The following is a 12798-nucleotide window of genomic DNA, read 5'->3' as shown; positions in this document are numbered from 1 at the left end:
CAGCCTTCCAAATTAGACTGGTGAATACTCATTCATTATGTTTTTGGGGAGGTATTTTCCCCCCAAAAAGGAGAGCATGGTGGGCTCCAGTGGTTAGGGTGAAGCCCCAATCAATTCTACTGTTCAAGGAAGCAGCTATGATATAAGGCACAGTACTGTTACAAGGAAACAAACCGAGAGAGAGGATGCAGAGATACACTTCTGCAGCAGTTGCCGTTTAACTTGTGAAAGTATCCCTGAAGATGTTGCACGATGCAGTGTTTTAGAGCTAGCATCTTTCTCCCTCCCCACCTTTCTGTACACCTGTGCACAGATTCTGAATGCATATATTTGTATTGAAATCTACCAAGATGTGTGCGCTCTCATTCCTCACCGTGTCCATGTGAATACAGCTGAATCCATAAATGTGCCTGGTGTATTACTGGTGGCTGTCTGTCTTTGGAGATAAGCGGTACAGGGAGGGGCTGTCACCGTGGAGATGGAGCTGTGGATAGCCTTGATTTGTGGAAGCTAACCTCTTTAACCCGCTCTGCCTCTCCTCCCTCCATTCTCCCCCCAGCTGTTTACATCCTTCTCCTCATCCGTCGCTCACACAATCACTAAGATAAACACGTCTCACTGCCAATCCCTCTCTCTCTCACCTTTCTTTTCCATCACCCCTCCCTCTCTCCATCTTTCTTTGTCTCTCTCCCTCTAGCAAACTCCCAGCCCCCCTCCCCTCTGTCTGTCTTGCTATGTAGGCTAGCTCCGTGGAGACTGGGCTAGTGCAGCTTTTTTATTCAAGCTCACCTAACTCCCTCTTCTTTCTCTTCCCTCCAGTTCTCGTATCACACCTTCCCACCTCTCCCTGTTTCCCTATTTGTGTTCCTCCTCTCCCTGTCTCCTCTCAGCATCCTTCCTTTCTCCCCCTGGTATGATGAATGAATGCAGAGTGTGTTTTGTGTTCAGAGTGAATCAGGACAGATCCTCTAACATATGCAGGAGATCAGGTGGAGGCAGAGCTGCCTGCAGCCCAATGCAGCAGCACAGATTCACATCATGCACCTACCCACCCTGCTATCTGAGATGTGCACTGCCTCTTTAATGCAATCTCTCTCTATCTCTCTCTCTGATGTTCTCTCTCTCTCCTTGCAGGTGGGTCCAGATCGCTTGCCCGCGTCTCTCCATTGATTGGGGCAAAGCCTTCTCCAAACCCCTGCTGTCTCCCTATGAGGTAAACAGGCGTCTTCCAACAGCTCGCCACGATCCACACTGTCTGCTGCTGTCATTCACTATCAAAAGAGGACAAGTGTGCACACATACACACACTTCAAATGACTTTTCTCCCTCGGAGCAGGCGGTGTTGTGTAGGAACTCGCACCCTGTGATAAATGTGGGAAAATAACCTCATGTTCTGATGTCTGGTGTTAACATTGCAGGGGCTCATCAGTGCTGCTTGTCTCAGAGCAGGCAGGTAGCAGTCAGGCTGGTAGGGTTGATGGGGCTGAGGACAGGGCTTGGGAAAGAAGCTGGCTGGATGGGGCTGGGGAGGGAGGCAGACTGGCTAGATGGGGCTGGGGAGAGAGGCAGGCTGGCTAGATGGGGCTGGAAAGAGGCAGGCTGGCTGGATGGGGCTGGGGAGAGAGACAGGCTGGCTAGATGGGGCTGGAAAGAGGCAGGCTGGCTGGATGGGGCTGGGGAGAGAGGCAGACTGGCTAGATGGGGCTGGGGAGAGAGGCAGACTGGCTAGATGGGGCTGGGGAGAGAGGCAGACTGGCTAGATGGGGCTGGGGAGAGAGGCAGACTGGCTAGATGGGGCTGGGGAGAGAGGCAGACTGGCTAGATGGGGCTGGGGAGAGAGGCAGGCTGGCTGGATGTGGCTGGAAAGAGGCAGGCTGGCTGGATGGGGCTGGGGAGAGAGACAGGCTGGCTAGATGGGGCTGGAAAGAGGCAGGCTGGCTGGATGGGGCTGGGGAGAGAGGCAGACTGGCTAGATGGGGCTGGGGAGAGAGGCAGACTGGCTAGATGGGGCTGGGGAGAGAGGCAGACTGGCTAGATGGGGCTGGGGAGAGAGGCAGACTGGCTAGATGGGGCTGGGGAGAGAGGCGGACTGGCTAGATGGGGCTGGGGAGAGAGGCAGGCTGGCTGGATGTGGCTGGAAAGAGGCAGGCTGGCTGGATGGGGCTGGGGAGAGAGGCAGGCTGGCTGGATGGGGCTGGGGAGAGAGGCAGACTGGCTAGATAGGCAGGCTGGCTGGATGGGGCTGGGGAGAGAGGCAGACTGGCTGGATGGGGCTGGGGAGAGAGGCAGACTGGCTAGATGGGGCTGGGGAGAGAGGCAGGCTGGCTGGATGGGGCTGGGGAGAGAGGCAGACTGGCTAGATGGGGCTGGGGAGAGAGGCAGACTGGCTAGATGGGGCTGGGGAGAGAGGCAGACTGGCTAGATGGGGCTGGGGAGAGAGGCAGGCTGGCTGGATGGGGCTGGGGAGAGAGGCAGACTGGCTAGATGGGGCTGGGGAGAGAGGCAGGCTGGCTGGAAAGAGGCAGGCAGGCTGGCTGGATGGGGCTGGGGAGAGAGGCAGGCTGGCTGGATGGGGCTGGGGAGAGAGGCAGACTGGCTAGATGGGGCTGGGGAGAGAGGCAGACTGGCTAGATGGGGCTGGGGAGAGAGGCAGGCTGGCTGGATGTGGCTGGAAAGAGGCAGGCTGGCTGGATGGGGCTGGGGAGAGAGGCAGACTGGCTAGATGGGGCTGGGGAGAGAGCCAGGCTGGCTGGATGTGGCTGGGGAGAGAGGCAGGCATGGAGACAGCTATGCAGTAGGAGCCCCTATGTTCTCTCTCAGCTCTTTTGCTCTCTCTCTCTCGTGCTCTCTCTCTCTCGCGTGCTCTCTCTCTCGTGCTCTCTCTCTCTCGCGTGCTCTCTCTCTCTCGCGTGCTCTCTCTCTCTCTCGCGTGCTCTCTCTCTCTCTCGCGTGCTCTCTCTCTCTCTCGCGTGCTCTCTCTCTCTCTCGCGTGCTCTCTCTCTCTCTCGCGTGCTCTCTCTCTCTCTCGCGTGCTCTCTCTCTCTCTCGCGTGCTCTCTCTCTCTCCTGCTCTCTCTCTCGCGTGCTCTCTCAATTCAAGGGGCTTTATTGGCTTGGGAAACATATCTTTACATTGCCAAAGCAAGTGAAATGTGTAAACAAAAGTGAAATAAACAATAAAAAGTGAACAGTAAATATTACACTCACACGAGTTTGAAAAGAATAAAGACATTTCAAATGTCATATTATGTCTATATACAGTGTTGTAGCGAAGTGCAAATATTTGAAGTACAAAAGGGAAAATAAATAAATATGGGTTGGATTTACAATGGTGTTTGTTCTGGTTGCCCTTTTCTTGTGGCAACAGGTCACACATCTTGCTGTTGTGATGGCACACTGTGGTATTGCACCCAGTAGATATGGGAGTTTATCAAAATTGGGTTTGCTTTCAAATTCTTTATGGGTCTGTGTAATCTGAGGGACATATGTGTCTCTAATATGGTCACACATTGGGCAGGAGGTTAGGAAGTGCAGCTTAGTTTCCACCACATTTTGTGGGCAGTGTGCACATAGCCTGTCTTCTCTTGAGAGCCATGCCTGCCTATGGCGATCTTTCTCAATAGCAAGGCTATGCTCACTGAGTCTGTACATAGTCAAAGCTTTCCTTAATTTTGGATCAGTCACGGTGGTCAGGTACTCTGCCACTGTATACTCTCTGTTTAGGGCCAAATGGCATTCTAGTTTGCTCAGTTTTTTTGTTAATTCTTTCCAATGTGTAAAGTTATTTTTTATTTTTTTTCTTATGATTTGGTTGGGTCTAATTGTGTTGCTGTCTTGAGGTTGTTTGTTATATATCCACAAAGATTGGAGAAGGGGTTAATCCACACATCTCTGTTTTGGATGGATAACTCTTTGTGTTGTTGTTTGTTTAGTGTGTCCCAATTTTCCCAGAAGTGGTTAGATTCTATGGATTCTTCAATTGCTTTGAGCTGATTTCTGACGTGCTGTTCCTTCTGTTTCCGTAGTGTATTTCTGTATTATTTTAGTGATTCATCATAGTGAAGACGTAGACTCAGGTTTTCTGGGTCTGTATGTTTTTGGTTGGACAGGATTCTCAATTTCTTTCTTACATTTTTAGATTTGATAGGGAAGCTGAAAGGTCAAATATACTGTTTAGGCTTTCTACTGCCAAGTTTACACCTTCACTATTACAGTGAAATGTTTTGTCCAGGAAGTTGTCTAAAAGGGATTGAATTTGTTGTTGCCTAAATGTTTTTTGGTAGGTTTCTACACTACTTCCATCTATAGCATTTCTTAATATTGTGCAGTTCCTTTGGTTTTGACACTTTGCATCGGTTATTGACTGGAAGCGTAATACGCTGAAAACAGGTGACTAGCGGAATGACAACAACATTGATGCTTGTTAAAGAAGAGATGGAGAGAGGGACAGAGACACCTAACATTGGTACATTTAGAAACTACTCTCTACACTAGTCATATACTTTGCACACGAACCACCACCCTCTTTGAGTAAGACATCATGAATGTATTTACGTGAAATGCCTGTGTTTGCCGTGGATCTCTCGGTGAACAGGGCAGCCTTGGAAAGGGAGTTGGGCCTTTTCGCGGCACGCTTGTAAGGCTCCGATTGTCCGAAATGGTTACAACAAGTATTCTACTGTTGTCTTTCTCTGTTGTTGTCCGGTATCTGGGGACTTGTCGTGGTGTCCTGAACAGAACTACAGAGTTGATTTTCCTTCCATTCGCTCTTGAAGATGCTTCTTTGAATATAGGCTAGCTAGCCGTGTCGATGGTTCCTAGTGGGGTGATGAGAGTAGCGTAATACGATGGTTTGAGTAGAGTAGTAGGATGGTCCCACTTAAATCACTTTCGAAGATACTTTACTCAGGACAGCTAGTCAGCCGTACCAGTGATTGTCCGGGAGGTGAGTTTATCGTCTCAAACTCGTGTTGAGATTCAAAGTTCAAACCACTTTAAATGTGCACCTGCAGCTTCACGCTTTTCTGGTCTCTGTTTTTTCTTAACTCATAATTTTTACAGTTTGTAGTAAAGCGGCGGTTCCGACAGGCTGACATGCTCTCTGACCTCACTGAGGGGCAGTGGCTACTTACTGTGTACAGTTATAAAAAAAACTATTATCTCTTATAGCTTCTCCAATCATATCCCTCTCTTAACAAAACACTTTCATAAATGTTCATATTACATGCACAACGCATAGTATGGAAACGTTGTATGTTCTGGGTATACTTTTCAAGTTACAGTAGTTCCTTTTTAACATTTTTAATGACGTCACAAAATAACGGACAAAATTACATTAGTGTTCTATAGATGGCCTCTGACCGTTCCCCACGTTCTATGTTAGAAATATTGCTCCAGTAGTTGCTTTTGAACGTGTTAGATTTTCAGCTGGAAAAAGGTCTTTTGAGACAAAGCAGATTCCTTTGGTGAATTTGGAGAGGGAGACCTGACTCTTCTCCCCTTGATTTACAACAGGACGTGAGTTGTTAACCCCCACTAGTTATTCCTCTGCGGGTGAGAGGGGGTCTGACTGAAGTTATTCATTGCAAACCTGATCTGACCTATTTAGATTCTCATGGACAGTCATGACACTCTCTTCAGGTAGACTGTGATTTTGCTTTGATCTGATAGGGGTGTTAGTGGGCTGACTGGGAACACTCTGAGAGACTCCGGGTTGAGGTCAGTGATAAAGTAATCTACAGTACTACTGCCAAGGGATGAGCTCTCTCTCTCTCTCACACTGACTGACTATAGTGTACACTAGCAGCACAGCACAGCGGACCAGCTCCCCCCGATGATGGCCTCGACACACTGCTGCCCAGCTGCAGCTTGTTTTTTTAACTAGAAGGAGATGGATCTGATAAGCAAATGATTGTTTGTGTGCTCCTGCTGAGGTAGTGCATCCCTTAAGACAGGCATTGGTTGCACGGTGATAACAAGCACAGGGGTGTGAATATGATGTGGTCTGCATTTTAGAGACATGGAGAGGTGTTAATGTAAGCACTATCAGTCATTATTCTTTCGAATAATGAGTCATATGAAATGAGAAATGAGTCATATGCTTAACATGTACTGTTTATATAGATATTTGGTTAGTTTCTAAACAGGAAATGTGCCCCTGGTATGATAATTAGCAGGATGATCAGCATGGTCATATTTTAAGCTGTGGTCCAATGTCAGTACATTCCATATCTGTGATCATGCACTGTTTACATGTCCAATCCTACTCTGCTGCTATGATATTGACTAATGCTGTAGATGGTGTGTGACTGATTCACCCACTAATAAGATCAATTTGTGTTCAGAAGCTTCCTAGTAAAATGTGCCTTGGCTTCCCTGACAGACCTTTTTCAAATAGTATCAATATATATAAATGATTTGCGCCGTCTGCAGTGGTGTGTATGTTTAAGTTAATTCACCTCTTGTCATCCCTGCTAATCGACTGTATCTGTGTCTGTGTGCTCCGCTTTCCTCTGTGGCATTCGGAGATGAGGAAGAGAGAGATATGGGAGGAGAGGGAGCAGTGGTTATTTTCAGAGCGTCTCATGTTATATTTATAGTCAATAAGACACACTTGCCTCCTGTCAGCAGAGGGATTAGCAGGAGCAGCTAGTTTACACAGAGAGGGGGGAGGGAGGGAAGAAGATAAGAAAGAACAATTTGTGATTGATAAGAATCAATTACATTATTGGCCAGGGCTGTGATGATACCTGTATTGCAATATTTTTTCCATGGCAAAAATGAAAACACGAAGCAGACCAAACACTTTGGTCCCTGCTGTATGTAGAATATTGTGTGCTATAGCTTGGTAAAAAATGAATACATGTGACTCTGGATGACAACATAATGATGTTTGTTTCCAGCATTAGGGCTGTTTTCCTAAAGAAGTTAAATCTGCTTTGTGTTTTGTTTCCTTGCCACGTTATTAACGAGTATTGCGATACTGGTATTATCCTGGCTCTAGTATTGACATGGCTTAACATGATAGCAAAGGGGAAATTATTGTAATTGTAGGCAGAACATGTACAATACAAGAGTTGTTTATGGAATGTATCAAATTTAAAACTCCCTGACCTGTGTCTTTTGAATAGAGATAATTGGAAAATCTTCTGTATTATAAATGCACTCTCTTTATATCGCTATATAGTGCACTATAAAGGCTATTCCCAATATAGTGCACTATAAAGGCTATTCCCAATATAGTGCACTATAAAGGCTATTCCCAATATAGTGCACTATAAAGGCTATTCCCTATATAGTGCACTATAAAGGGAATTGGGTGCCATTTGGAAAGCAGACAGTTAGCTAGGTAGAAATATAGTGACATCCACGCTTGTCATCCACACTCAATATTTTGACACCTGTCTGGCATGTGTGTGAAGTCAGACGTTGTGCCATTGTTTTATGCATACTGCTGTGCTCCATACAATACTTCTCTCCTTCACTGTTTCTACTCAACCAACACTTCTGCCTTTTCCATCAGACCACTCCCTACCTCAATGACATACCAATGTCAGGGAAAGCCATACCAATTCCAGTCATTTGTGGAAATGAATAGAAATTCAAATCATGAATTGAAATGAAACCTTGATTACAACTATAGGCAGCTCAGGAATTAAATAGTTCAATGGAAAAGGACTGACATGTAACTGGCCCCAGGCCCTGATTATAAGCTATGAAGAGTATGATGGGCTGTAGTAAAAGAACAGGACAGGACAAATCAACGGAGTGCTGGAAGCCCTCTGTCTTGGTTGTGTTGTCTGTGTGTGCAGGTAATCTATGTTTAACCTCTCGGTCTCCTGTCCTCTCTGCTCTCCCTCCCCTCCTCTACCAGGCAGCTGTGGCTCTGCAGCAGGTGGGCTGGCAGGAGGTGTACCCCATGGATTTCTACTCCAATCAGAGCCTGGGGCCATGGGCGCCCAACCACCCCGACAACCAACCAGCTCGGCCCGCCCGCAAACAGACACAGGTGAGTAGGGCAGACGTTGAATGACATGGATGGGGCAGGAGATGAAACCACGTGTGTGCCCAAAGTGCTTGAAGCCTCTCGTGTGTGTGTGTGTGTGTGTGTGTGTGTGTGTGTGTGTGTGTGTGTGTGTGTGTGTGTGTGTGTGTGTGTGTGTGTGTGTGTGTGTGTGTGTGTGTGTGTGTGTGTGTGTGTCAGTCAGTCACATGGCTTATATGGAAGAGCTGACAGAGAGCAAGCACGTCACCATAGTGACACCCAGAGGTACACTGACAACAGGACACATTTCATGATTTTTTTTAAATTTCTTATTTGATTTGTGTTGATTCATTGTTACATAGTCTGACACTATGTTATAAATTCTGTACAATGACTTTTAAATGTGAACAGTCAAATGTATGCATTCCATTTGGATTAATATTTCCTTGCTATGAACATTCGTTGTGAGTTTTCTTGTCATCTGACCACACATGTTAAACGTATCAGGGGTAAGTAATATCAGGGGTAGGTACTGTCACAGTCCCAAATCTTAACTCTCTCCCACTGTTTCCCTACAGAAGACTGGCTCACAGCCAGCCCCTCTCTCCGCTCCCTCACAGCAGTCTAAACAGTGTGGACAGAACCAGTGCGCTCCTTGTGGCTGTCAGGGAGAATGACACGTACACCACCATCTTATCATGGTGATCGGTTGGAGCCAGGCCAGCCTAGAGGGGAGTGAGTCTATCTACCACCCACAGGAGGGTTTCACTCTGAGCCCTGCTCAACACCTCACCTCCTCCAGGAGACAGAGAACCAGAGACACTTCACCTCAGATACCCCTCCGTTGTTGTCCTGACGGAATGGACTATACTGCATCTAAGGGTTGTTACCTTTTAAAGTGTGTATGTGTTGAGCACAGAGAAACTGAGGCAATGTATGTCTGTGTATGAAGAGGGTGAATAAGTGCAGGAATGTGTGTGAGTGGGTGTGCATTCATGTATATTTGTCTGTGAAAGAGAGAGGGAGGAGAATGATATAGTAAGTTGGTGTGTGGGGGTAATAAAGAGAGAGGAATACAGAAGGATGGCCCTGAGTTGATTGTGTTAGATGCCAGGGGATGTGGGTGGCTTTGGTTAAATACAAGCCACTTATCCCTGAAACAGAAGGAAGCTGCCAACCACTTTACACTGTTAACCCACAGACTAATTTAAAGAAGAGAATGCATTTGGTCAAAAGATGAGACATGGCGTTTTTCTCCATTTCAAGCTTCTTTTCTTTCTATTATATTATACAGTAACAGTCAAAAGTTTGGACACACCTACTCATTCAAGGGTTTTTCTTCATTAGTACTATTTTCTACATTGTATAATAATAGTGAAGACATCAAAACTATGAAATAACACATGGAATCATGTAGTAACCAAAAAATAGTTTAAAAAATCTAAATATATTTTGTATTTGAGATTCTTTAAAGTAGCCACCCTTTGCCTTGATGACAGCTTTGCACACTCTTGGCATTCTCTCAACCAGCTTAATGCGTCATGAGGTAGTCACCAGGAATGCATTTCAATTGTGCCGTGTTAAACGTTCATTTGTGGAATTTCTTTCCTTCTTAATGTGTTTCAGACGATCAGTTGTGTTGTGACAAGGTAGGGGTGGTATACAGAAGATAGCCCTATTTGGTAAAAGACCAAGTCCATATTATGGCAAGAACAGCTCAAATAAGCAAAGGGAAACGACAGCATCATTACTTTGAGGCATGAAGGTCAGTTTCTTCAAGTGCAGTCGCTATAACCATCAAGCGCTATGATGAAACTGGTTCTCATGTGGACTACCACTGGAAGGAAGACCCAGAGTTACCTCTGTTGCAGAGGATAAGTTCATTAGAGTTACCAGCCTCAGAAATTGCAACCCAAATAAATGCTTCAGAGTTCAAGTAACGGACACATCTCAACATCAACTGTTCAGAGGAGACTGTGTGAATCAGGCCTTCATGGTCAAATTGCTGTAAAGAAACCACTACTAAAGGACACCAATAATAAGAAGAGACTTGTTTGGGCCAAGAAACACAAGCAATGGACATTAGATAGGTGGAAATCTGGCCTTTGGTCTGATGAATCCAAATTTGAGATTTTTGTTTCCAACCGCTGTGTCTTTGTGAGACGCAGAGAAGGAGAACGGATGATCTCCGCATGTATGGTTCCCACCGTGAACCATGGAGGTGTGATGGTGTGGAGGTGCTTCGCTGGTGACACTGATTTATTTAGAATTCAAGGCACACTTAACCAGCATGGCTACCACAGCATTCTGCAGCGATACGCCATCCCATCTGGTTTACGCTTAGTGGGACTATCATTTGTTTTTCAACAGGACAATGACCCAAAACACACCTCTAGGCTGTGTAAGGGGAGTGATGGTGCTGCATCAGATGACCTGGCCTCCACAATCACCCGACCTCAACCAAATTGAGATGGTTTGGGAAGAGTTGGACTGCAGAGTGAAGGAAAAGCAGCCAACAATTGCTCAGCATATGTGGGAACTCCTTCAAGACTGTTGGAAAAGCATTCCTCATGAATCTTTTTGAGAGAATGCCAAGAGTGTGTAAAGCTGTCAAGGCAAAGGGTGGCTACTCAAATATTAAATATATTTTGATTTGTTGAAAACTTTTTTGGTTACTACAGTATTCTGTATGTGTTATTTCATAGTTTTGATATCTTCACTATTATTCTACAATGTAGAAAATAGTACACATATAGAAAAACCCTTGAATGAGTAGGTGTGCAAACTTTTGACTGGTACTCTTATGTACAATAAATACTTTGTAACAACAACAAGAGATTACAAATTCAATCGGTCATTCATGTTGACTTCGCCACTCTCTTCATACGGGTCTTGTCACTCCAATGACTCATATTTAAATCTGACTAATAATCAACATTAAACTATGCTGAAATGACCATGTATGTATTGCATTTGTCAAGTTTATCAATGAAAATATACATCATAACATGATTTAATTCAAAAAGGAAGAAATGATGGAACGTGCTGCTATATTTAACATGTCTACCATGCAGGAGCAATTTGAAGAGTGTGTCAGACAGGAGGTCCTGGTTGGGGCTGTGTACTAGTCCGTCACAACTACCTCTCATCATTTATTAATGACCTGAGTCTGTCAGCAGAACATTCTCACATTGACTCACTAGAGATGATTGACAGCTGTGTGTGATGTGGCCTAAGCTAGGCTGGTTCCCTGAGTACATCTCTCTCTAGGTGATCTACCACAGTCTCTTTGATGTCACATGTACGGCACCCCTCTGATGTCACAAGGACCTCCTCTGACAAGACCTGCTGTGCTGCAGCTTCTACTCAGATCAGTCACCGCCGCATCTGACAAAACAAAGGCAAAGGTGCTAGACACTGCTGGTCCCACCAGATGCCCAGGTCCTCGATGTTCTATTCAAATCAAATCAAATGTTATTGGTCACATGCCCATATTTAGCTTGTGTAGAGAAATGCTTGGGTAACTTGCTACGTCACTGTATGTATGTAATATCACATTACGCCATACTCGACACCTCAACATTTCCCTGACAAGATTAGCTATTGAGTTATAAAGGTGTTTGTTTGCTGGTTGTTGTCTATCAGTTTATGTATTATTGATATTGGGAGGTGGGGATTTGGCAGGAGATTGATTCAACAGCAAAATAATCCTCCCTAATGCTTGTAGGATTTGCAGAGAAAATAGCACATTTAATTAAGCTGAGTAAACTTTTGTGGATTTCTTTTTTATTTAACCCTTGTTTTACCAGGTAAATTGACTGAGAACACATTCTCATTTACAGCAACAACCTGGGGAATAGTTACAGGGGAGAGGAGAGGGATGAAAGAGCCAATTTGTAAACTGGGGATGATTAGGTGACCATGATGGTATAAGGGCCAGATTGGGAATTTAGCCAGGACACCGGGGTTAACACCCCTACTCTTACCATAAGTGCCATTGGATCTTTAATGACCTCAGAGAGTCAAGACACCTGTTTAACATCCCATCAGCAAAGCTGAACTCAGAATACCCTTTCTAGTGTCTCTCTTAGCTGTTCACAGTTGTATTTTTTGGAACCCTGCCCACGTGGAATCCCTACCTACATCTTTGAAAACATGAACACTATCGCACTGTACCTTACCACAACCCTGGGATGTGTTTATTAAGCACAGGCAGGGAATAATGTTTTCAAATGGAGACAAGAAATGAGCATTCTAAATCAATATCTAGGTAGTACTTCCTCTGTTTCAAACAATTTGCTTGTATTTCTTGGTTACTGAACTAACCCAAGTATTTGCACCACCTCGGCTCTCAGACTTGTCTTCCACAGAGACTCTGGAGCAATGCACATATATGGCCAAATGCAGAAAAACATGCTATGTGACAAAAATCAACACATTTGGTCTGAAGTGTATTGTATCAGACGTATTGCACATTGCTTGTTCATTGGAACAGAGCTGCAGTGGGAGGCAGTGGCCACTAGATGGAGCTCTCTGCATTGCCAGTGTGTTATAGCCCCAATCTGAAAGTGCTGCTAAATCACCAGAGTTCATGGGGGATTGATTTATCAGAGTGTTTTGTATGGCAGTGTAGTGGGTGAGTGTGCCTGGGGGTGTCCTTCCAAGAACCCTGTGTGCTTTTTGTATTCGGTGTGTGTAATTGTTTCCAGATGTGTGGGGAATATGACTACTCTCCTCCATCTCCCTTGGCATCCATCCTCCTCTCCCTCTCTCATCAAATGTTTTTGCCATCACGTTTCTTCTGCCAGCAGCTCC

At 45.4% G+C, this 12798-nt stretch overlaps 1 protein-coding gene across 3 annotated transcripts in view; it reads left to right on the top strand.

Annotated features, from left to right (window-relative positions):
* Positions 1-9322, top strand: part of dph1 (diphthamide biosynthesis 1) — a 104538-nt gene extending 95216 nt beyond the window's left edge. For 2 of the 3 annotated variants that reach the window (XM_038961241.1, XM_038961239.1), the window contains 3 exons: positions 1135-1213; positions 7873-8007; positions 8562-9322. In XM_038961241.1, coding sequence (XP_038817169.1) covers positions 1135-1213; positions 7873-8007; positions 8562-8660 — 313 coding nt within the window. In that variant the 3' untranslated portion in view covers positions 8661-9322. The remainder of the gene's footprint in view (positions 1-1134; positions 1214-7872; positions 8008-8561) is intronic. The other variant, XM_038961240.1, reaches the window with a different exon arrangement.
* The last annotated feature ends 3476 nt before the right edge of the window (positions 9323-12798 follow it).

The sequence above is a fragment of the Salvelinus namaycush genome, chromosome 23 (genome assembly GCF_016432855.1).
Source record: "Salvelinus namaycush isolate Seneca chromosome 23, SaNama_1.0, whole genome shotgun sequence".
Classification (NCBI taxonomy): Eukaryota; Metazoa; Chordata; class Actinopteri; order Salmoniformes; family Salmonidae; genus Salvelinus; species Salvelinus namaycush.
Note: the sequence above shows the minus strand (reverse complement) of the source record. Positions and strands in the feature narration are given on the sequence as shown.